Genomic DNA, 25,169 nt, shown 5'->3' on the forward strand with positions numbered 1-25,169 from the left:
CATTCTTATCCATCCCTCTGGCCCACACACAAACTGGGGAAGGGGTGGGATGGGGTTTAAAGTGGATAGAAGAGACTGAGGCGAAACTAGTGGGGTAGGATTAAAGGGGATTGCGGTGTGGATTTGGGGAATAAACTACAGTCTGAAAAGGAGAAAGAAGAATTAAAAAATGTGGAAGGCAGGAAAGTCACTGAATGAAAAAATCTCTCAGATCTTGAGGGCAGTTTCACACACTTGTTGGCCTCGTTTCCCTTTCCTCCAATTATTTCAATATCACCCAATCCAGCCCTTGGAGGAGTATGAGGCACTTTCTTCTGTGCTATCTAATGATGTCACTCACTTATTTACAGTCACCAAAAAGCCCCTCCACCCAGCACCCTAAACCCCCACCCGCCCAACCACTCAGAACCCCTCCTCAAACATTCCTGAACTCCAGCACGTTTTCCGATTTATCGAGATATGCGAGGCATGTACTGCACAGCATAACGTAACAACACAACTGGTCTTTGTTTGTAGTAAAAAATAGAAGTTTTAATTAAAGGAAAAGACACTTGTTGTTTCACCCAACATTAAAGCTATACAACATTTGCATTTCATGAAATATTCAACCCTAACACAGCATATAAACACTGCACCATTTAAATACAGTGCTGTGAAAAAGTAACTGTTCCTCTGACTCTATTGTAAAATCAAAAGTTAACTATGATTGACCACATTTTCTTTAAAAAAAAAGTGAAGCAGAGTAAAAGATATCAAAAAGTAACGATTTAAAGAAACTCAGGAAACAAAAAGTCAGTCTGGAAAGGGATACAAAGTTATTTCTAAGGCTTTGAGACTCGAGTGAACCACAGTGAGAGCCATTAACCACAAATGGAGAAAAGTCGTAACAGCGGTGAACCTTCTCAGGAGTGGCCAGCCTAGGAAAATCACTCCTAGAGCGCATCAACAACATCTAAAGAACCGCAGCCTTCACTTGCCTCAGTTAAAGTCAGAGTTCATGATTCAACAGTAAGAAAGAGACTGGGCGAAAATAGCATTCATGGGAGAGATCCAAGGAGAAAACCACTGCTGACCAAAGAGAGCACAAAGACTCGTCGCACATTTACCCCACAAAAAAACACCTTGAAGATCCCTCAACAGTTTTAGGAAAGTATTCTGTGGACTGACGAGACAAAAGTTGGAAGGTTTTAGTCACGTTACATGTTAGAGTAAAACTAACACAGCATTTGATAAAAGAACGTCACACGAAGACTCAAACACGGTGGTGGTAGTGTGATGGTCTGTGGCTGCTTTGTTGCTTTACAACCTGGATGACTTGCTGTAATTGATCCAACCACGAATTCTTCTCTCAACTGGAAAATGTCCAGCTATACGTTTATGTTCTAAAGCTCAAGCAGTTACTTTTTCAGACAGAGGCAGGTAGGATTTAATAAATTCAATCAGAAATTAAAAACTCAGGTTACCTTTGTCTAATATTAAACATTTATTGAATGATCTAAAACATGTAATTGATCTTTTTATACTCCTTTTTATACTTTCCTTTCAAGTTCAAATAAGCAATGTAAAACAATCAGATCCGGGCTTCCCAAATGTAAATACTTTATGGTTTTCTTTGTATGAAAAAACAAACAAAATAATCAAATTCTGTGTATTTGAAGGATTTCTGGCTCCAAACTTGCAGATTTCTTGCTGTTTGTAATTATTGGCCAACGGCAGCTCAGCTGGATTCAAAATTGTAATTACTTTGTGCTCTTAAGTTTATATTAAGGCAAACATAATAGTGCAAATATGTAGTACATTTGAATTGCAGTAGTATCAAGTCAGGCCAGGCCAGCATATTTTGTAGACATCTTTGGCAGCAGGACAAATTTAGAGTTGATTGTTCTCTGCTCTGTTTTTAATAATGGTCATTTTAAAGGGGATAGGGATCTTTCCTTTATTGTCTTCAGTGTTTCCCATACAGTGTAGTCTAAATACAATACGTCTCAGCATGTATGGAAGTCCAGGAATGTGATTGATGTGGATGAGTCACATGAAGGAAGCTGGCAGGGAAAAGGAAGACGTGGTTTGACCTACTGGAGGCACTCTATCTAAATTCCCTTCGGTCTGACTCAGTGTTCACTCAGCACAGTATCCTGTCAAAGCGGTCACTTTGTACGGGACGGATAGTGAAATAACTCTTTAATGAGTCAGTAACCGAATAACTTGGATGATTCAAATAAAGAAAGACTCACTGGTGTGTCTGAATGAAATTCTTTTTAGGTGATCAGCATCAGAATAATTAATCTGTAATGACAAGATTTTCTCACTCTAAACCTGTTATTGCACAGATGGATTAAAGTTATATTCTTAGTTAGAGTTAAAATAAGTCTCTATATTACTATAACCAGATCATGGATATAGCATTCATCAGCAAAAATCTGAAGGTTTAATCCATAACGTGATAATAGTGTAATGCTTTATAACTCTATTTAAGTAAATAAAAGAGAATCAAATGACTAAAGTAAAACTGAGAAATTCTGGAAACCATCTCCTCATATTGAGCTTGATGACAGGTACTTTCCAGCCTTCTTGTGACTGTATTGTTTCTTATTAGGTGTTGGGGAACTTTGGAGGCAAATTTCCAAAATAAATGTTTTCTCATTCTTGCTTGGTAATAGATTTGACGGTTCAGAAAGCTGCAATAGTTGGTGCAAAGGTTCTGAGCTGCAAGTAGGCAGACATCTGGGCTCTTTTACTGCCTTCCCTTTAAAATATGTTGTCTATATGGCAGTGTATTTGGCAATCTAATAAAAATCATACTGGTCCCTTTACACGTTTTTTTTTTCTTTGTTGCAAAGATGAACTCTGTTGCCTAGCCTATGCAATGATTTCTACAGCTCAAGCATGTCTCTTTTTTAAGATCACAGTTTTCCAGTGTTGATTTCTTGTCTTTTTTTTTTACAATTTGATTGTCTGCAAGCCCAATAACTCCTTCACAACTGACTCAGTTTAGTAAAGCTGATAAAAAACTCACAGGAAGTGGTGTTAGATAAGGAGAAAATAATATTTCTCTTGCCCATGTTCCTTGGTTTGCCTTGGTTTTTTTTTAGCCTGACATTCTGGAGGTTTAAAAGCTATAAGAAATGTTTTTTTCATAGCATATACTGAAAAATCGGAGCCGACTCTTCAATCGTCTCACTTCTGGAGCCGACACTTACCTTGATTGCTTCGGCTAGACTCTATGTCGATTAACTTCCTCTATGTGAATGCTTTTTCTCACACTTTAAACCTCAAGCACATAAACATTTTCGGCGGCCGCTTTCAGACGGTGCTTGATTACTGTTATCACCCATTTGGGGGGCCGGCTAAGGTGGAGTTCACACATTCCTGTGGGACAATGTTAAAGTGTGACAGATCTGATTATGTTGGTATTTACCTGAGGATTTATCTGCATTCCTTGTCGTCTCTCTTGCCCCACAGACAAAAGCCGAATTAAATGTGTCTGTATTGGAGCAACTGAGCCCCATTAACATTCACAGGGGGCAGGCTGGAACTTGATGGCAGTTCCCATTCATGATTTTGGTGCTTTAAATGAGAACATACTTGAGGTCAGTGTACTAAGATGTCTCAATTTCCATACAGTGCAGTTAGCATCCATATTAAATCCTGGATTTCCCTCTGGGTTTCCTCCATCAACATTCCTCTACATGATTGGTGACGTGAGCCACGACACACTGCACGGAAAGCCTGGTGGCCTCCTTAAGAAGTGGAGTAGAGGGGATTCAGGGGGGATGGGGGCGCTCAAGACTGTTTTACAGTTGCTATTTTAGAAATAACATAGCCATGAATACCCACGTCTTTCCTTAAAAGACAGTCATGGGTATTCAAAGGCCGGAGAGGACATCTGTAGAGCGCCCATCCGAGGAAACAATGTGTGTAAAGTTTGCGTCTACGTGACAGTGGGGAGAATAGATGGGACTGGGGTGGGGGTCGCTGGTGGTTTGTACATGTACAATAATTTTTTGAAGAAGTGGACGACAAAAGCTTCCTCAAAAGGTCACACGATGAGCTCAACTTGTTCAGGCTGGACGCTCAGGTCTGAGGGAGTGTGAGCGGATAAAGGATGAGGAGGAGGAAGAGGTGGGGGTGGTGTGTGTGTGTGTGGGGGGGGTTCATTCAGAACAGCTGAAGAAAGGGAGGTGGGAGGGAGGTAGGGGTGGTCCTAGCATGACATGTGTGTGGGACTATTGAAATGTGTGTGGAGCCCTGATTTCTGTTCATACTGACTGAGAACCACTGGAGGAAAGAGAGAGAGACACACACAGCTTCTGCCCTCTGAGTTAATAATAAGGACGGAGCCAAGTGAAAGAGAGTTAACCTAGTCCGCAGTGAAAGAAATCAACGCTAAAAGGCTACATAGTGTAGGATTTTATAGTTTTGAACTCCAGGTTTTTTTTTTTTGCATCTTTATTTATTTTTAAAAGTTTTTTGGGAGAAAGGATTTTTTGGACTTCTACCAATGCTTGGAACAATTACGTTAACAGGTAAGGAGAAGGATTGAGTGGAATATAAGCAATTGCATGTGGACACATTCGGTCTTTTTCAGTACAAGATGCAATTATATCAACTTAAACGTGTAAATAAATAGAGGTGTGGCTGCTGGTTTACTGTGCTTGCATGAGATAATGTTTAAAAGTTAAATGTTGTGATTTATGCTTTTGCTTTACTTTGTTATTTGAGGGAATTTCGAAACCTAAAGCATGTTTTTCTTGTACTGTATGAGGGAGTATGGCCAGAGGCATTGTTGTCCTGAGGGTGTGGTTAAGTGAGTATTGTGGTTTGTAGCTTTCCCGACACAGATGAGTGATTTCACTTTGGGTGCTTCCATTGATCACTATACAGTAGAGCCTTGTTTTTTATTAAGTAAAGTAATCCTGTTACACTGTTACAGTCCTAACAAATATTCTAAGTGTTAAAATACTGACCTACTTCCCCTCATCCCAGAGTATACATCCCTCACCAGCTGCCAAACTTCTTAGTGAGGAAATAATTCACACAGACAGCTGACGATTAGAGATGTATAACGATGCATGCACAGATATGTTTTGAAACCTTGCTTTTAATGTGTGTCGTCATCTCAGCCAGCTGCGCTCCGTGCATCCCATCATGTGAAGTGTTTCATTAGATCAGAGTGGGATCCCAATTCCCAGTGGGGTTATTTAACTTAGCCACAGAGGATATAGGGAGGGAGGAGACAAGGGGCCTATGGAATTAATTACATGCCAGGACTGTTCCTTCTTCTGGGACATCTAACCAGGAGATGTTTCAGGCTGGGCAGGGTTGGACTGTTTTGCTTCATGGTGACCCATGGTTTTGGTTTCTATTGTGCGCTGCTGGTTAATTCAGCTTAATTTTGGTTTGTCCTGAGAGGCAATTATGCAGCTGTTGATGTGCCCCACCCCCCTTTGGAGACACTGAGACACTCTGACCACACCTTTCATACAGACGCAGGGTGCAAGACAGAGTCTGTTAGTCTCCTCTCTGTTGGGAGGACAGGGGGCGGGGTTGTCCCTACCTTGGGTTTAACTGACTTCTTTTGTTTTAAGGCTTCAGGTCCAGACTAGGAATTATAACAAGGATTTGCATATATTTTATAATGTTTTACATACTGTATAGAAAGAATAGCTGCTATTCATCCTCCCAACTGACACACCCACCCCCTGCAGAGTGGAGTACATGAACAACAACCAGTTTTTTGCAGTAGTGACAATATTTAATACAAGTGCCTCGCCTCGCCACATGCTCTCACACTCACACATAAACAAAGCCTGTCTCCAGTGGAGAGAAGCATTTCAGCTATGAATGTGTGTGTTTGAGATATGTGACACCCTCTAAAGTGAATTAGAGGGTTGGATGCACCCCCCCCCCCCCCCTCTCTCTCACTCACACACACACACACACACACACACACACACACACACACACACACACACACACACACACTTCTGCCCCTTCATCTCTTAACTGTCTCCTCCTCACCCCTTGTAGCCACCTCACCCTTCGCTCTCACATTCTTTCTAGTACACACCCTCCTCTTCCTCCTCCCCCCCAGATAAGAGTTGTGTGTCTAGAGGGGAAAAAAAGAAATAAGAAAAATTATGGGCTGGAAAACAGAGATCAAAAAGAGGGGAGAGATGCCAGTAGTCTGTTAAGTCAGCATGGTTCCTGTTTTATTATCAACGTAGATGCACACTACTGTTGCTGGCCTGGCTTACCAACTGTCTGACCCCTCCTCTATACACATTTACTCGGAAAAGTCTTTACTACATCATTATGCGCTCTATTACTGATTTTCTGTTGCTAGCATATGTAAATTGAATTTGCAAAACGTTTAACATGGGTGGGATTTTTTTTCTGCTGGTCTGTTTTGATGTTTTTTGGTGTTGCCTTTCCAGTTTAACAAGGGTGTGATCGGACCCTGAAAATCACACCTACGTGAGAAAGAGAGAGCCCACTGCCATGTGACACTGATGTAATTAAGAAACCACTCAGGCTTGTTTTTTTCTCCCTGTTTCATTCGTGTTTACATCAGCTGGGTAAAGTTCGCAAAATCCTAATAATTTTCAAACTTCCTCGGGGCTCCAGTGTCTCTTGATAAGAGGAAAGCTGACCAACCCCCTTCCTTTATTTTCGGAGGCCAGAGAGGGTTAGAAGACTATTGTGTTTGAATGCGTATGTGCCTTGGGAAGGGGGTGGGTCCCCATCCATCCTGCTGTGGTGGAATTTGGGTCAAGGGGATTGGGAATTATTCTAAGGGGGGGTAGTAGAGGACTGTATTGTTTGTTTTGTGTATGCTATATGGGCACAGGCAAGACACAGTTTAGCTGAGAAAAAAACAAACAAATAAGCATTCTTGAAATCTGCTGGGATTTAAGTTCTAGTTATGTTTAGCGTATCCTAAATTCTTTTCCTAAACATATGGTGAACCGCGTAGCTCACATTCCTCTCAAGTTAAATTCATGCATAAGATATGGGCGTGCCCTCGTTAACAAGTTGGCATACAAAAAAAACACAAACTGTTTGGGTTTTTTAAAACCAAAAAACATTCAAGGAATTTGATGACTTGAAATTCATGCCTATAATTTAGAAAAAGGGATGTAGGCGCAGGGAGAGTTGTACATTTTTGTGTGAAATGGGAAAACTGAATTCTGCTTGGAAGTAAATCGTTGATCTGTGAAATATGATTTTTCATGTTTCAAAGGTTTTCCTTCCATATTTTAAAGTCTGCCTTGTTGGTGACTTGCAAGCAAAGGGCATATTTCCCACAGTGTGGTAAGATTGTGGAATGCATATCTGCCCTCCTGTGTAATCATGTAACCTGATATCCAGGCATTAAAGTTCTGGGAATTTGTTTTGAGAGTCTAGGGGTGTTAGATGTGAGGTTTCCCAGACTGCACTGAGATCTGAGGACTCCCTGGCAGGTCGTCGTCACCCCCCACCCGCCACGCCTTCTTCTGTCAAAACACAGAGATGTGGCAGGCGTGTATGCGTATGTGTGTGTTGCATGTGTGGTTTTCATTTCTTACATCATCATGCACCATTTGCCTAGCAAGTGTATCGCTACCAAGAAATCACTCGTGATAATGGAAAGCGTTGACCATCAAAGGCAACTAGATGCTATTTACACGTTGCACAATAGCAGAGTTGCTTTGTAGACTTCTGGACAATAATCTGCAAATTGTTGAAGGATTGCTTGCATAACACTTCCAATCAATTTCCATTTGGGGATCACTGTTCTTTATATTTCTACGTCAAACCTTTTCCTTTTTACGTCAATGCCATTTCTTTGGCATGTTTACGTAGCGAAGGATTAGTGGGAGCAGATTGCAATTTAGTAGTAAAACATGATCTCTGCAAATGCTTTCTGTTTAACTTCTTTTTTCTGCAGATGGGGGTGAGAGTTTTGTTGAAGATATAAAACTTTTTATTGTTTTTACTGGGTCATCTCCTCAGAGATTTTTATGGAATGCTGAATAATTTATGCTGTCTCAGCCAATAATTTGATTTCCTCAACATAACCTGAATTTGTTAAATTGAATATTGCCTATTGTAGCTTTATATCAATGTCATGGGAATGTTATTTGTGATTTTTTTCTGTAGACAGAGACAAGTAGTAAAGTCCAGTGAGAGATTTGATCAACATCTTACAGAAAGTTCTTTCTCTTCTCTTGTGCTCTCAGTTGGCCAGCCAGATGGGGTGTCTGTGGGTCAGAAGGAGGACGCTACTGAGACCATGGACACCATCCAGGATGAAGTGACCCCTCAAGTAAATGGAGAAAAAGTTGATAAAGAGGCCCCCGATGCAAATGATATTTCAGCTGCTGAGGAGAAGGCTCCGGAGGAACAACCTGATGATGCAAGTGAAGTTGGTTTCAAGAAGATCTTCCGCTTTGTGGGCTTTAAGTTCACCCTCAAGAAGGACAAGAGTGAGGAGAAAGACCCTGTGAAGCTCCTGACAGTCAAAGATAAAGAAGGAGAAGAGGGCAGTGGGACAGATGAGCCTGCGAAGGAAGAGGAGGAGAAGGAGAAAGAGAAGGCTCCTGCTGTTGATGAGAAAAGCACGGCTGAAGAAAAGGAGGCTGATGCAGAGGCAGCTGCTGTTGAGGTCACTACAGAAACTGTAAAAGTTGAAACCACTGAAGCCACGCCTGAAGGTGCTGCTGCTGCTGAAGCTGTTGACGAAGCAGTCAAGGAGGAAGGAGCTGAGAAGGAAGGTGAGAGCACTTCACCACCTCAGGAGGCTGCCATGTCCCCTTTCAGGAAGTTCTTCAGTGGAGGTCTTTTCTCTAACCTGCGAAAGAAAGCGAGCATAAAGAAGCCAAAAGAGGAGGAGGTCAACGAGGTGGCTACTGAGGAGGAGACTGCTAAGACCGAGGAAACTGTTACTGCTGTCGAAGAAAAGGAGGTCAAAGATGTGACAGAAAACGAAACCGAGGAGGAAGTGTTGGAGGCTGCTGTTGAGGAAAAATCTGAGCCCAAGGAAGAGGCAGCGATTACCCCACAGGAAACAAAATCAGAAGATCATCCAGAGCCTGAGGTCACAGCTGAAACCCCTGCTGTTGCAGAAACAACTAATGATAAGGTAAAACAAGAAGAGCAAAAAGCTGAACCTCCCACAGGAGTGGAGGCAAAAGCTCCAACTGAAGTGACATCTGAGGCTGAGCTGCTGTCATCTCAGGAGAAGGCAAAGCCTCAAGGAAGCCCCCTGAAAAAACTCTTCACTGGAGCTGGCCTAAAGAAGCTCTCAACTAAGAAACCGAAAACCAAGAAAGATACTGAGGCCAAGCTCACAGAGTCTGGGGAGCAGGCGGCTGAGCAGCTCCAGGCCTCCACAGAGCCAGCAGAAGCTCCTAAAACTGATAGTGGGCCCTCATCTCCAGAGGAGTCGGGAGAGCATGTTATTGCTGTGGAGGTGACCCAGAATGAGTCTAGCCAAGAGACTGAAGGTGAAGTTGGATCTGATGGAGAAAAGAAAAAGGAGGGCATCATGGCCTGGTCCTCATTCAAGAAACTGGTGACGCCAAAGAAGCGTGTAAAGAGATCATCAGAGAGTGAAGATGAAGCAGCTGCGGAGAAGCCAGCCAAGTCGGCCACCCTGTCCTCTTCTGAGAGTGCTGCATTAGCAGATAAGAGTGTTGAGGAAGAAGCTAAAGAAGATAAGCCCTCTGAGGAAGAGCCAAAGACTGAAACCACTGAGAAGCTGCTCAGCAGCACCGAAGAGCCCAAAAAGAAAATGGACACCTCTGTTTCCTGGGAGGCTCTAATGTGTATGGGTGGACCCAAGAAGAGGGGCAGGAAGACCTCTGATTCCGATGATGATGAGACCAAGATTGAAGAGGAAACACCAGCAACAGCAGAAGTAGAAAAGGAGGGTAAAACAGAGGCTGCAACTGACACTGAAGGTGAACCAGTTTCTTCACCAGAACCTTTGCCCAGCCCTCCTGAAAGAGAGTCTACCTGGGGTACCCTAAAACGCATGGTTATGCCAAAGAACAAGGCCAAAAGTGAGGAAAAGCCTGATGAGTCTGCAGAGCAAGTCCAGTCTGACAGTGAAGCACCAAAAGATGAGTCATCCTTCTCTCTGAGAAAATTCTTCCCAGGACGCAAGAAGAAGAAGGTTGAAAAACAATCTTCCACTGACCAGAGCTCAGGAGAGGAGGACTCTGAAACTCCAGCTGTGGTTCCGCTTTCAGAGTACGATGCACAAGTCGAAGCTGAACCCGAGGCACAGGCAGAACCAGCTCCTGTCCAGATTAAGGTGTCATCTGAAGACAGATCCCCTTCTTGGATCCCAGCCGATGTTGAAGACGCTGCTGATAAACACGATCAGCTGAGTGATATCCCAGAGGAAGCAGAGAATGCTGCTACACCAAAGTCTATAGATACTGACATCGCAGAGGATGAAACTGAGGACCCAGCCATGCTACCTAAACCCCCGGGACGCACAGGTCGCCGACTCTCTGTCGCTGAGGTCAAGCCTGTCGATCCAGCTCCAGCTGCTGCAACCACCCCTGTTCCTCAGACACCCAAGTCAGAGAACGCAGAAGAGGTTATGCAGGGTGTTGAGTCCCAAATCAGTGAAATCCCGTCCCAGACATGTGTGGCTGTAGAAGATGTACGATTAGAGGTAGCTGCTGAAAAGACGGAGCCTGAACCACCGATTGACAGTGCCAAGGCCACAACAAATACCATCCTCGAGCCACATACTCACGATGACGCCATGGCTATCTGCACTGGCCTCGGCACCAAGGAAATCGCCAAAGTAGCTCTGGAGAAGCCTGCACAGCCTCTGGTAGAGACTGTGGCGGTGATCCGTGATTCTCTGTGCTCTGAGGTGTCAGTGGAAGAGTTGGACCCACCTACAGTGGAAGCAGTATTCACAGAAGACCCAGTGTTGACGGCCCAAGTGCAGCTACTAGAACCCACTGAACTTCAAGTTGCTGTTGAAAGTTCAGGGAGTGATGGAACTATTCAAGTTGCCAGCTTGTGTCAAGAACCGGAGATTGAGAAGGTTGGAGTCGTGAACACTGTCACAGAGGAGTCTGAGGTCCTTCAGCCCACCACAGTAAGCGAGAACTCCCCTAAAACTGTGCTAGTCAGTCCCATTGCTCTGACCTCCGAAGCGGTTATCTGCACCCAAAGTGTTGAAGTCTCTGAGGTAACTGTAGAGACCAAGGAAGTGGAGATGGAAATGGAGCACTTTGCTGCCACTGAAGAAAATATCCCTGTACAAGAGGTGTTTCAGGCTACAGCTGCAGAGATGTCATCAGACATATGTGAAACCACAAAGACCACCTTCACAGAAGAGACTGACCCGCCCATTCCTGTAGTTCTTCCAAGTGAGGCGGTTCCTGTTATCATAGATACAGTCGTCCTTGTGGCTCCAGTCAGTGTGGAAGCAGAGAAGGCGGCGGCCACAGAAAGTGCCTCAGAGTCTAAAGTAGCCGATGTTGAACAGTTCAACTCGCAGGAAACCACGAAGGAGGTTGCAAAGACCGCAGAGGCTGCTGCCACCCCAATAGTAGAGACAGTGATCAGTTCACTTGTCTCTAGCGAGAAGACTAGCAAGGCCAGTCTTCTCGCTGGCCTTGCTAAGCAGGCCAGCGAGAAGACAGAGGAAATCAAGGAGGAAGCCCAACAGGTCAGTGAAATTGAGGTTCAGAGCATGGCGATTGCTCAGACTGTCATTCAGGATGCTGTAGATAAAGTTTCAGAAGATGTACCTGAGCCAAAGAAGCCTCCCACTCCATCAGCTGCCATCCCAACACCAGTCCAGGCAATAGCAACAACAGAAAACGAGATCGACATCGCAGCCGACGCACCAGTTGTCACTGAGACCCCTGTTCCCATCGTCTGTGTAAAACCAGTAACAAAGTCACCTCAGCCACTCAATGTTGCCATTCAGGTCATTGATGCTATCCCAATCGAGGTCACTGAGAATCTTGAAGAGGTGGAAAAGAAACCAGAAGAGGGTCAGAAGCAAGATGCAGAGATTAAAGTAAGTGAGGAAACGCTTAAAACAGAAGAAGCAGGACAGGTAAAGGAAGAGAGTCAGGAAAGTGAAGAGCCTGCACAGGTCAAGGAGGTACAGAGCAAAGATCAGGAAGAAGCTCCTGAAAAGGTGGAATCACAATCAGAGGAAACCAAGCCTGAAGCTTCCTCAGAGGAAAAGAAAGAGAAAGTGCTTGAAGTCCACATGCCCATCCAGGTGGTCCTGCAGACAGCGCTTGTGGTTGAGGAACCATCAATCGAAGAAGAGGCCGTTGAAGAGTTCGACAGCAACGGTCCTGCAGCTCAAGACACCAACGCACCACCCAAGAGCAGTGGAAGCGAGAAGCTCCCGGTGCTGGAGGAAGAACCTCAAGCGATAAATGCAGTGGAGGATGCAGCTGGCACATCGGAGGCCGAGAAAACACCGTCAAAGTGTGCAGAAGTGATGGCGCAGGTGATTGAGGTGATCGAGGAGGCTGTGAAGGAGATCGAGCCTGTGTCCACAGAGATCACAGCAGCATCATGAGCAGGTGAGGCTAATCTTTCAGCACTGTTATATTGTCTGTTTGACTGTCTCAGAACTTTAAGTAGCTTCTGTACTAATAGTATCTCAAAACTTGAGATTTTTTCTTTTTAAGCGTAGTTATTTACAAAATTCCTGTGTTGGCCTATCAAACAATCTTCTCATAGTGTTTTTTTAAAAAAAAAAAACATCAATGGGTCCTGCTTTTATTAGGGAGTAGGGGAGGGGATTTGCACTCTCACCAGATGAAAAAGCTTTTGTTCAGGCTATGAGTAACCAGGGGACCTTTGATATCAAAGCAGGAATGCCGCCATTGACCCCTTCTTTGTAGGCCGGGGTCTTAAAGGGAAGTGGTGTGTGTGTGAGGGGCAGATGAACTTGTGCTGAAAGGCTGATTATGATTCCTCCGCTCCCTCCTTCTGTTTTTCTTCTATCACAGGCTCAGTATGGAGTCAAGAAACCATGTCGGAGTATGCATTTACTAGACTCAATTACAAAGCTTCAAAGAGCAGGCATTTTTCTTTTCAGTTTTAACTGAATTATCCTCTTATAGTGAGCACAGTTTTCGAAATACAGTGTGATGTTACTTGATACGACCAGATACGAGGACAAGGGGGAAACTGGGCGTAGTTCGCTTAAATATGTATTAAGCAATGCAATGAGAGGCTGGACAGGAACAGAAACGGGAGATAAACACAGTAATTCAATATGATGCTAATGCTAATTCAGCCACATTTAACACAGCTTTAAGATGAGATTCGGAAGATTTTATTTCCTAATGTAATATAACAGAAGACAAGATCCAGCCATTTCTTCTTCCTAATATATGTTTTATGTGCTTCTCCACTGCAGCAGAAAGGAGGCGACTGATGCCTGGGAGACGCACTGTCTGGACCAGGACATGAGTGATGAGGGAGAGAAAGAGAGAGACAGTAAGAGACAAAAAGAAGCTGCTCTGGGAGAACATGTTGAGAACGACCTCGGCCATTCCGCCCAGAGAGAAGAGCAACAGCACCGCCATTCTCTCCAGCTGCCCTCCCACCTGTATTCCAACCCCGTCCTGCAGCCCTGTCACCGCAACGTGACGACCCACTGTTGCACCCTCACCCCACCCACTCACTCACACTTTTCACAAACACACACTCATGCATGTCTTCTGCCCCAGAAGCATCCCATCTGGCTTGTAGTCAGTGCAGTGTATCTACAGTGTCCCAGTGACTTTCCATTGCCCTTGTTGCACACCGCAAGAGTCAGCAACCCGGCTGAGTGTGTTTCTGTGCATATGTGCGTGTGTGCGTGTATGTGAAAAGAAGGAAGAGTAAGATGGTCTTAGAAAGTGACGAGATGGATTAATATCCTGTAAATTGTATTTATATCTTGATTATTCTTACTTTCACTCCTAGGTCTTTATTTTTTTCTTTATTTTGCTCTGTTTTGTTATTGTATGGACTTTGTTGCCTGTTTTTTTAATTTCTAATATTAAGCTGTGATATAACAGGTATTTTTGAGCAACATAAGAAAGCAGACTTTAAAGTTAGATGCCCATGTCTACAGTATTTCTTACTAAATGTATCTGGATGATCAGAATTTACCAAAACAAATGTGAAAGTATTACATAAAAAGTGCTTAGTGTATCACAGCTTTAACTGTCATTTTCAAAGGTTATTAGGATTTGTAGCAAGCCATGGTACAAGTGTTATTCCTCTGGCAGAGAAAACAAGCAGTAGGGGCAGAGAGTATGATGATACTTTTCAGAAATGCATCACATGTTTGACTTTTGCCACATTCTCTTGTCACAGTTTGTCCTTCGCCACTCGACACCCCGATCAAAATGCAGCTCAAAGTCGATAAGAAAACAATCACTGCCTGGTTTACTGTAAAAACACATTGTTACTCATTGTTTCATGTAATAATACAATAAAATACTATTAAAACCACCTCATCTGATACTGTGACACAGGCATGCAGTAAACAGTGCAAAGAATATTGATGGCACTTTTGCGCATTCATGAAACACTTGCACTTGTCTGCAGTGTTTAATGACCCTGTTTTCTGACTTTCTCTGTGAAATATGTCTAATTGATGTGAAGCAGTTTAACACTTTCTCTGCTGCACTATATTTACATTTGAAATGAAATTTTAACGCCCTCTGCTGCCTACAAAAAGCACTGCAGCCCATTAGTCTTCACTCATTGGTGTCATTTTCTTTTGAACTTCAGCTATATGTTAACTAAAAGTTAGTAAAATGTGAGATCATCATCGTCCAGTTTTGACTTGATCTGCGCTTGTTCACCACGCATGGTCGCTCAGGGTCAACAAATTGGCACAAGGGAGGATGTGGACCAAGAGGTTGATCAATAAAGCGTGGTACCATAAATTAAAAACAATAGCTCATTTTACTCTTAATTTAAAAGCCAAATCAAGTTAGGATAAATCAGGGAGTCGTGGTTTCCATTGCTCACAGGATAGGAAATCAGTTGCATCCAATTAGATTCCCAAAGCCTCTACTCAGCTACTTTGATTTGGGCATCAAAACTCAAAACCGAGTCAAAAGTCGGGGCCTCTTTTGGAGATTTATTGGCAGATGATTTCTGAATATCTGCGTCATCCCTGTGATGCAGTTTCACCACCAAAGTAATCGCTTTCCTATTGGTCACAACTCCTGAACAATGAATTAAAAGTAAAACGAGGAACCTCTTCAGATGTGAGTTCTATTATCCAATCAGTTTAATTTAGTGGGTGATGCTAGTAGCTCTGAAGGCTCCCCTTTCACTCAGCTTTATTGCCAAACAAGTCAAGGATCAGGAAGTCTGGACCATTATCTAGGTCACCACTTCACTTTGCTTTGACCCCAGAGGGCCTGTTACATTAGTGATATTTGCTTTATTTAAAATAAGTCATTTAAAAAGAAAAAGGCAGACTAAAGACTTTTGCTATTGCAGCATATTGTATATTAAGCATTTAGGGGCACCCGCCCACCTTCAGTCCTCCCTGCTTTTTGTAACACTCTTAACTGTGAACCTGTTAACATTTGTACAGATTGTATACCTACTGTATGTACTTAAATCATATTGTTGTAATATTAACGATTAACCTGCAGGCATTTAGCATAATATTCATGTAGCATGTCTGTTATATTTCCCAAGCTGTTAATAGTAAGGATTCAGAAACTTCTATATTTCATTCAATAAAGTTAGAGAAAAACGGTGTGTAACGTGAATACTTTAAATCATGATGACTCACCATCAGGTAACAACAATATTTAGTGATTATGAAGAGTGCATAAATACACTTTGGTATAATAATGTGCAAAAGTCTTAAGCCACCCCTTATTTCTTTAGATTTTGCTTCCAAAGAGCTGTGTTTTTTAAAGTGGTCTTGAGCAATACTTCTCGAAGCTACTTGAGGTACATTACACCAAGGAAGCACTACTGAAAAAAAAAGGTATGACTACCAGATTGTTGCACTGTGACAGCACCATACCAGACTGAACCCAGAAAAAAATTGTGGGATAAAATAAGACAGATTATAGTTACTAAATGACTACAAATCACTTTAAATTTGAAAAAGGAAAGAAAATTAAAAGTAAAAAACAGAAATAAATGAATACATAAGAGGACAAAAGAAAAGAAAGACTCATAAGAGGGAGAAATTGATTGAAATGATCAAAAACCTCACCTTATGATAGTTCTTGTTTTAAATACAATATTTGAGCGAGCTGACTGGAATTTTCTCGATACTGTTAGATAATAATCACATATTGTTATATTTGTGCCTTTAAAAAAGATAATTCCTCAGTGGACAGTTAACTCCTGATAAACCTTTTTACAAGACAGTCATTCAAATCTGTGGTTATAAGATGCAAATATGAAACCAAAAATTCACCTGAATAAATGTCCTACTTTGAGTTTGTCTCCACCTGCTGGGCGGTGGCATGTTTAGGGTGGAGGATGTAGTTGCAGCTGTCCTGCAGGTGGAGGTGGTGCAGGACAAGCAGAGCAGCAAATTTGTGAGTGTTTTGGACTTGAATTAAAAAGACCAAGACATGCTGATGAGGCTGCTGTGTGAGGTAGAGACAGGTATAAGGATGTGTATAAAGATTGGGTCTCGCTGTATTGCTCAGGCTGCTCTACAAAATCTATTCACAGGTGCAATCCCACTACTGAGCAGCATGGGGGCTTTGACCTGCTCCGTCTCCGACCTGGGCACCCCTCCTTAGGTGACCTGGTGGTTCCAGGCTCCCCCAGGATCACCATATCGATGCCGAACTTAGTGCGGACACCCAATGGACATAGCCTGCTGCAGCTCAGAGCTCGTGAGCTCAAACGATCCTCCAACCTCAGCCTCCCGGTAGCTTGGATTACAGGCACGCGCCACCGCACCCGGCAAGAAGCAGCTACGTTAACAGGGCTTTTAACTATGTCTGAGGTGACATCATGACACTAACCTGCTGCCCATCATTAGCAAAGTTGTAATGATGGGCAGCAAAGATGAGGAATGAATGGTGCACAATTGTTATATGCAAGTTTTTAGAAAGCTCGTGGTTAACCCAAGAGTATTTTGTCACAATATCAAGAAGAGTAAAGCTTCAATGTCAAGAATAGATAGGAATATAGGGAATTATATATTTTTATTTAAAGACAGGACTCACATGTTTTCATTTCTAGTCTTTAAAACCTGTCTCTATCCATCTAGTATTAAATCTTTCTGGGAAACAAGTATGTATATTATGCACACACACAAACACACATGCAGCTATTACCTATTTCTTGTTTTTATACCTAAGATGAATTATTGTTGAATGAAGACATTTTTCAAACAAATGTAAAATGTGGGCAATTGTGTTTATTGGGTAAAGGAAAAGGCAGAAGGGGGGGAAAGGATAGAAAGAATGAAAGAGAGAGATGAGAGAAAACCCCAACAATCCCCTCTGAGCAAGCAGCAGGCGACAGTGGATAGGAAAAACTCCTTTTAAAGTGAAAGACACCTAAAGGAGAAACCTATGGCAGAACCAGGCTCAGGAGGGGGCAGTCAACTGCCGGGACTGGTCGGGGGGTGAGGGTGAAAAAAGAAAAAGGAGGGAGGGGAAGGGGGGAAATGAAGATGGAATAGAGGTGGAGGAAGACGAGGTTACATCAGGTGAGAAGCAGCAGTGCCCCTCCTCCAGAACCAGTGGAAGCGTTTTTTCTTCTTTTTCAGATACTCTTCCACCAGCACTTTTTTCTCAATGATGAGGGTTTTCAGCTCATCGATTGTTTCTGCGTTTTCTTTCTCAAGTTTGTTGCATCTTTTCACCATGTCTTCTAATTGTTCTTGTTTTTCTTTAAGCTTGTCTTTCAGTTCTTTAACTGTTGCCTCCTCTATTCGCTTTGCCTTGTGCACATCTGTGTGCATGTCTTCCAGCTGCTGGTTTCTCTTCTGGATTTCTTGAAGTCTACACTGCAGGTCTTTATGTGTTTTCTGTTGTTCTTGCTTTTGCGCCTGGATTTCAGTGTTTTTGTACTTCAAGGTCTTAGAAAGTTCCTCAAGTTCGGTATTTTTTCTCAGCATCTCATTGATGCTACTCTGCATCGCTGAGCATTGTTTTTCCAGCTTTTTCTTTTCTTCTTCCAGTACAGTTGATTTGTACTTTGTTTCGTTATACAATTCTTGGAGTGCTTGATTTTTCCTCTGGAGATGAAGTTTTTCTTCTTCCTGTTGTATTTTCTGTTGGTCTTTTTCTTGAAGAAGCTCTTTATTTCCGTGCACTTTTTTATCAAGCCTGATTTGGAGCGATCGGTGTTTTTCCTCCATCTCGTCAAGCTTGGAGTCCATTTCCTTCTGTTTTATTTCCAGTTTCTTCTTCTCTTGAAGCAACTGTTGACTTTTGTGCAGAGTTTTGTCATGTTTCACCTGCAGCGCTTTGTATTTTTCCTCCATGGCTTGGAGTTTGCTCTGCAGGTCTCTCTGCTCTACGGGCTCTTGTTTCTTTTCTTGGAGGATCTCCTTATTTCTCTCCAGAGCTTCATCAAGCATTACTCGCAAGCCTTCATTTTGTTTCTCAATGTTCCTCAGCTTGCAATCCATTTCTTCCTTTTTTATTTTCTGTTGGTCTATCTTGTGAAGAAACTCTTTATTTCTCTCCAGAGCTTCATCAAGCATCACTTGCAAGCCTTCATTCTGTTTCTTGATGTGCCTCAGCTTGCAATCCATTTCTTCCTTTTTTATTTTCTGTTGGTCTTTCTCGTGCAGAAACTCTTTATTTCTCTCCAGAGCTTCATCAAGCATTACTCGCAAGCCTTCATTTTGTTTCTCGATGTTCCTCAGCTTGCAATCCATTTCTTCCTGATGTATTTTCTGTTGGTCTTTTTCTTGAAGCAGCTCTTTATTTTTGAGCAGTGTTTCCTCAAGAGTTAGTTGCAGCATTTTCAGTTTTTCCTCCAAGACTTCAAGCTGGGAGTCTGTTTCTTTCTCCAGCATTTCTTGTTGCTCTCTCTCTTGAATGAACTCTTTATTTCTGTGCACTGTTTTCTCAAGCTTGATTTGGAGCGATCTGTGTTTTTCCTCCATCTCGTCAAGCTTGGAGTCCATTTCCTTCTGTTTCATTTCCATTTGCTTCTTGTCTTGAAGCAACTGTTGACTTTTGTGCAGAGTTTTGTCATGTTTCACCTGCAGCGCTTTGTATTTTTCCTCCATGGCTTGGAGTTTGCTCTGCATGTCTCTCTGCTGTGTGGACTGTTGCTTCTCTTCTTGGTGGATTTCCTTCAGTTTTTCCAGAGCTCCATCAAGCTGTTCTTGGAGCTCCTGATTCTTCTTGAGCATTTTATCCCCTTTAATGCTCTCTTTTTTCTCATTTTGGAGCAGATCTTGAATTTTTTCTAGAGCTTCATCAAGCTTTTCTTGGAGCTCGTGATTCTTCTTATCTTGGAGAGCCCATTGTTTCTCCTCAATAATACCTTCCCTTTCCTGAAGCTGGTAGGATAATTTTTCTAATTCAGCGCTCTTTCTCTCATTTTCTTCTGTCAGGATCTTAATCTTTTCTCTGTTCATGAGATTTTCCTTCTCCATTTCTTCCAATCGCTTTTCCTCTAATTCCACCTGTTCATCCCAAGGAAGAGAGCTGATGTAAGGGTCTAGGGACTCATACCATGGAATAGAGCTGGGGTCAGCTTCTTGTCTTTCTTGCTCTTTCTGAGACATGTTGGAGTCTGTATACCGTGAGTACGAAAAGTATCCAGATGTTTGAAAATGCTTTACTGGTGAACGTTTGAATGCTGCTAACATAAGTGCTGCAAATAACGGACTGAAAGTTGTACCTCCTCACCCCTATTTATGGATTCAGAAGCCTGTGACATCACAATTCCATAAGCCAATGAGGTTGTCACATGACATTCTAGAATGAGGTCATGTTTTTGTATGAATTTTTTAAATAACATCAACATTCCGTAAGCCAATGAGGTTCTTACATGACTTTTGAATGAGGATAATTATTTTGTGTTAATCGACATAGCCTGCTGCAGCTCAGAGCTCGTGAGCTCAAACGATCCTCCAACCTCAGCTTCCCGGTAGCTTGGATTACAGGCACGCGCCACCGCACCCGGCGAGAAGCAGCTACGTTAAGATAAGATAAGATAAGATAACCTTTATTAGTCCCACACGTGGGAAATTTGTTTTGTCACAGCAGGAAGTGGACAGTGCAAAAGTTATGAGGCAAAAATTAGAATACAATAAGAATAAATACAGTACACAACTGTACAGAATAGAATAAAATAAAATACTATATACAGTAGAATAAAATAAAATAAATATACAATAAGATAAAAATAGAATACAAATACAAATACTATATACAACTGAGTAAAAATACAACGATGACAGAAAGGATTATTGCACTTAGTATTATTGCATATGTATGGATGTGTGTGCTTGATCAGTTAAAGTCTTTATTATGGAGTCTGACAGCAGTGGGGAGGAAAGACCTGCGAAATCTCTCCGTCCCACACCGTGGGTGCCGCAGTCTCCCACTGAAGGAGCTGCTCAGTGCTGTCACAGTCTGCTGCATGGGGTGGGAGATGTTGTCCATCAGGGATGACAGCTTAGCCGCCGTTCTCCTGCATGTCACTCACCACCTCCACTGGGTCCAGAGGGCATCCTAGAACAGAGCTGGCCCTTCGGATCACCCTGTTCAGTCTCTTCCTGTCCCCAGCAGAGATGCTGCCGCCCCAGCAGACCACGCCATAAAAGATAGCAGAAGCCACAACAGAGTCATAGAATTTCTTCAGGAGTGGGCCCTCCACTCCAAACGACCTGCGTCTCCGCAGCAGGTACAGCCTGCTCTGCCCTTTCCTGTAGAGGGCGTCTGAGTTATGAGTCCAGTCCAGTCTATTGTTCAGATGAACACCAAGGTACCTGTAGCTGTCCACAGCCTCAATGTCCATACCTTGGATGTTCAGTGGTTGCAGTGGAGAATGCTTGTGCCTGCGGAAGTCTACCACCAGTTCCTTGGTTTTACTGGCGTTGATCTGGAGGTAGTTCAGCTGGCACCAGTCCACAAAGTCTTGGGTCAGACCTCTGTACTCCTTGTCGTCCCCATCAGTGATGAGGCCGACTATTGCAGAGTCATCAGAGAACTTCTGCAGGAAGCACTGGGTGGAATTGTGGGAGAAGTCTGCAGTGTAGATGGTGAAGAGGAACGGAGCCAGAACCGTTCCCTGTGGGGCCCCCGTACTGCAGACGACCCTGTCCGACACACAGCCCTGAGTCCTCACATACTGTGGTTGGTCGGTGAGGTAGTCCAGGATCCAGGTAGTGAGGTGATGGTCCACTCCAGAGTTCACCAGCTTGTCCTTTAGAACCGAGGGAAGAATGGTGTTGAAGGCACTGGAGAAATCAAAGAACATGATTCTCACAGTGCTTCCAGCGGTCTCCAGGTGAGCGAGGGAACGATGTAGGAGGTGAATGACGGCATCAGGGCTTTTAACAGGGCTTTTAACTATGTCTGAGGTGACATCATGACACTAACCTGCTGCCCATCATTAGCAAAGTTGTAATGATGGGCAGCAAAGATGAGGAATGAATGGTGCACAATTGTTATATGCAAGTTTTTAGAAAGCTCGTGGTTAACCCAAGAGTATTTTGTCACAATATCAAGAAGAGTAAAGCTTCAATGTCAAGAATAGATAGGAATATAGGGAATTATATATTTTTATTTAAAGACAGGACTCACATGTTTTCATTTCTAGTCTTTAAAACCTGTCTCTATCCATCTAGTATTAAATCTTTCTGGGAAACAAGTATGTATATTATGCACACACACAAACACACATGCAGCTATTACCTATTTCTTGTTTTTATACCTAAGATGAATTATTGTTGAATGAAGACATTTTTCAAACAAATGTAAAATGTGGGCAATTGTGTTTATTGGGTAAAGGAAAAGGCAGAAGGGGGGGAAAGGATAGAAAGAATGAAAGAGAGAGATGAGAGAAAACCCCAACAATCTCCTCTGAGCAAGCAGCAGGCGACAGTGGATAGGAAAAACTCCTTTTAAAGTGAAAGACACCTAAAGGAGAAACCTATGGCAGAACCAGGCTCAGGAGGGGGCAGTCAACTGCCGGGACTGGTCGGGGGGTGAGGGTGAAAAAAGAAAAAGGAGGGAGGGGAAGGGGGGAAATGAAGATGGAATAGAGGTGGAGGAAGACGAGGTTACATCAGGTGAGAAGCAGCAGTGCCCCTCCTCCAGAACCAGTGGAAGCGTTTTTTCTTCTTTTTCAGATACTCTTCCACCAGCACTTTTTTCTCAATGATGAGGGTTTTCAGCTCATCGATTGTTTCTGCGTTTTCTTTCTCAAGTTTGTTGCATCTTTTCACCATGTCTTCTAATTGTTCTTGTTTTTCTTTAAGCTTGTCTTTCAGTTCTTTAACTGTTGCCTCCTCTATTCGCTTTGCCTTGTGCACATCTGTGTGCATGTCTTCCAGCTGCTGGTTTCTCTTCTGGATTTCTTGAAGTCTACACTGCAGGTCTTTATGTGTTTTCTGTTGTTCTTGCTTTTGCGCCTGGATTTCAGTGTTTTTGTACTTCAAGGTCTTAGAAAGTTCCTCAAGTTCGGTATTTTTTCTCAGCATCTCATTGATGCTACTCTGCATCGCTGAGCATTGTTTTTCCAGCTTTTTCTTTTCTTCTTCCAGTACAGTTGATTTGTACTTTGTTTCGTTATACAATTCTTGGAGTGCTTGATTTTTCCTCTGGAGATGAAGTTTTTCTTCTTCCTGTTGTATTTTCTGTTGGTCTTTTTCTTGAAGAAGCTCTTTATTTCCGTGCACTTTTTTATCAAGCCTGATTTGGAGCGATCGGTGTTTTTCCTCCATCTCGTCAAGCTTGGAGTCCATTTCCTTCTGTTTTATTTCCAGTTTCTTCTTCTCTTGAAGCAACTGTTGACTTTTGTGCAGAGTTTTGTCATGTTTCACCTGCAGCGCTTTGTATTTTTCCTCCATGGCTTGGAGTTTGCTCTGCAGGTCTCTCTGCTCTACGGGCTCTTGTTTCTTTTCTTGGAGGATCTCCTTATTTCTCTCCAGAGCTTCATCAAGCATTACTCGCAAGCCTTCATTTTGTTTCTCAATGTTCCTCAGCTTGCAATCCATTTCTTCCTTTTTTATTTTCTGTTGGTCTATCTTGTGAAGAAACTCTTTATTTCTCTCCAGAGCTTCATCAAGCATCACTTGCAAGCCTTCATTCTGTTTCTTGATGTGCCTCAGCTTGCAATCCATTTCTTCCTTTTTTATTTTCTGTTGGTCTTTCTCGTGCAGAAACTCTTTATTTCTCTCCAGAGCTTCATCAAGCATTACTCGCAAGCCTTCATTTTGTTTCTCGATGTTCCTCAGCTTGCAATCCATTTCTTCCTGATGTATTTTCTGTTGGTCTTTTTCTTGAAGCAGCTCTTTATTTTTGAGCAGTGTTTCCTCAAGAGTTAGTTGCAGCATTTTCAGTTTTTCCTCCAAGACTTCAAGCTGGGAGTCTGTTTCTTTCTCCAGCATTTCTTGTTGCTCTCTCTCTTGAATGAACTCTTTATTTCTGTGCACTGTTTTCTCAAGCTTGATTTGGAGCGATCTGTGTTTTTCCTCCATCTCGTCAAGCTTGGAGTCCATTTCCTTCTGTTTCATTTCCATTTGCTTCTTGTCTTGAAGCAACTGTTGACTTTTGTGCAGAGTTTTGTCATGTTTCACCTGCAGCGCTTTGTATTTTTCCTCCATGGCTTGGAGTTTGCTCTGCATGTCTCTCTGCTGTGTGGACTGTTGCTTCTCTTCTTGGTGGATTTCCTTCAGTTTTTCCAGAGCTCCATCAAGCTGTTCTTGGAGCTCCTGATTCTTCTTGAGCATTTTATCCCCTTTAATGCTCTCTTTTTTCTCATTTTGGAGCAGATCTTGAATTTTTTCTAGAGCTTCATCAAGCTTTTCTTGGAGCTCGTGATTCTTCTTATCTTGGAGAGCCCATTGTTTCTCCTCAATAATACCTTCCCTTTCCTGAAGCTGGTAGGATAATTTTTCTAATTCAGCGCTCTTTCTCTCATTTTCTTCTGTCAGGATCTTAATCTTTTCTCTGTTCATGAGATTTTCCTTCTCCATTTCTTCCAATCGCTTTTCCTCTAATTCCACCTGTTCATCCCAAGGAAGAGAGCTGATGTAAGGGTCTAGGGACTCATACCATGGAATAGAGCTGGGGTCAGCTTCTTGTCTTTCTTGCTCTTTCTGAGACATGTTGGAGTCTGTATACCGTGAGTACGAAAAGTATCCAGATGTTTGAAAATGCTTTACTGGTGAACGTTTGAATGCTGCTAACATAAGTGCTGCAAATAACGGACTGAAAGTTGTACCTCCTCACCCCTATTTATGGATTCAGAAGCCTGTGACATCACAATTCCATAAGCCAATGAGGTTGTCACATGACATTCTAGAATGAGGTCATGTTTTTGTATGAATTTTTTAAATAACATCAACATTCCGTAAGCCAATGAGGTTCTTACATGACTTTTGAATGAGGATAATTATTTTGTGTTAATCGACATAGCCTGCTGCAGCTCAGAGCTCGTGAGCTCAAACGATCCTCCAACCTCAGCTTCCCGGTAGCTTGGATTACAGGCACGCGCCACCGCACCCGGCGAGAAGCAGCTACGTTAAGATAAGATAAGATAAGATAACCTTTATTAGTCCCACACGTGGGAAATTTGTTTTGTCACAGCAGGAAGTGGACAGTGCAAAAGTTATGAGGCAAAAATTAGAATACAATAAGAATAAATACAGTACACAACTGTACAGAATAGAATAAAATAAAATACTATATACAGTAGAATAAAATAAAATAAATATACAATAAGATAAAAATAGAATACAAATACAAATACTATATACAACTGAGTAAAAATACAACGATGACAGAAAGGATTATTGCACTTAGTATTATTGCATATGTATGGATGTGTGTGCTTGATCAGTTAAAGTCTTTATTATGGAGTCTGACAGCAGTGGGGAGGAAAGACCTGCGAAATCTCTCCGTCCCACACCGTGGGTGCCGCAGTCTCCCACTGAAGGAGCTGCTCAGTGCTGTCACAGTCTGCTGCATGGGGTGGGAGATGTTGTC

The 25,169-nt window shown here is 42.6% G+C and overlaps 2 protein-coding genes and 1 non-coding gene across 4 annotated transcripts in view; 1 reads left to right on the forward strand and 2 right to left on the reverse strand.

Moving 5' to 3' along the window:
- Positions 1 to 15,765, forward strand: part of akap12b (A kinase (PRKA) anchor protein 12b) — a 53,935-nt gene extending 38,170 nt beyond the window's left edge. The window contains exons 1-3 of one of the 2 annotated variants that reach the window (XM_086264213.1): positions 4,257 to 4,526; positions 8,223 to 12,563; positions 13,409 to 15,765. In XM_086264213.1, coding sequence (XP_086120339.1) covers positions 4,502 to 4,526; positions 8,223 to 12,559 — 4,362 coding nt within the window. In that variant the 5' untranslated portion in view covers positions 4,257 to 4,501 and the 3' untranslated portion in view covers positions 12,560 to 12,563; positions 13,409 to 15,765. Of the gene's footprint in view, positions 1 to 4,256; positions 4,527 to 8,222; positions 12,564 to 13,408 lie in introns of those variants that run through there. The other variant, XM_086264212.1, reaches the window with a different exon arrangement.
- Positions 15,766 to 16,650: 885 nt separating this feature from the next.
- On the reverse strand, positions 16,651 to 16,943 carry LOC147312622 (signal recognition particle RNA). Its single transcript, XR_015125231.1, has one exon.
- Positions 16,944 to 17,381: 438 nt separating this feature from the next.
- Positions 17,382 to 24,861, reverse strand: LOC147312623 (uncharacterized). The gene is made up of 3 exons (XM_086264215.1): positions 23,003 to 24,861; positions 18,835 to 19,204; positions 17,382 to 18,582 (listed from the first exon to the last, which is right to left on the reverse strand). The coding sequence occupies exons 1-3, from the start codon at positions 24,371 to 24,373 to the stop codon at positions 17,687 to 17,689; spliced, it is 2,637 nt and encodes an 878-aa protein (XP_086120341.1). The 5' UTR covers positions 24,374 to 24,861; the 3' UTR covers positions 17,382 to 17,686.
- Between the last annotated feature and the right edge of the window lie 308 nt (positions 24,862 to 25,169).

This window comes from Aulonocara sp. 'chitande type north' Nkhata Bay, linkage group LG15 (genome assembly GCF_057382095.1).
Source record: "Aulonocara sp. 'chitande type north' Nkhata Bay isolate Kocher_YH1m ecotype deep benthic linkage group LG15, A_spYH_male_GT1.1, whole genome shotgun sequence".
In the NCBI taxonomy this organism is placed as follows: Eukaryota; Metazoa; Chordata; class Actinopteri; order Cichliformes; family Cichlidae; genus Aulonocara; species Aulonocara sp. 'chitande type north' Nkhata Bay.

Coding starts and splice junctions, on each gene's coding strand:
- LOC147312623 (XM_086264215.1), bottom strand. CDS start 24,373: ATGTTAGCAGCATTCAAACGTTCACCAGTAAAGCATTTTCAAACATCT. Junction 19,205..23,002: donor AAAAATACAAAGCGCTGCAG/GTGAAACATGAC, acceptor AAAGCGCTGCAG/GTGAAACATGACAAAACTCT. Junction 18,583..18,834: donor CATCGAGAAACAAAATGAAG/GCTTGCGAGTAA, acceptor AACAAAATGAAG/GCTTGCGAGTAATGCTTGAT.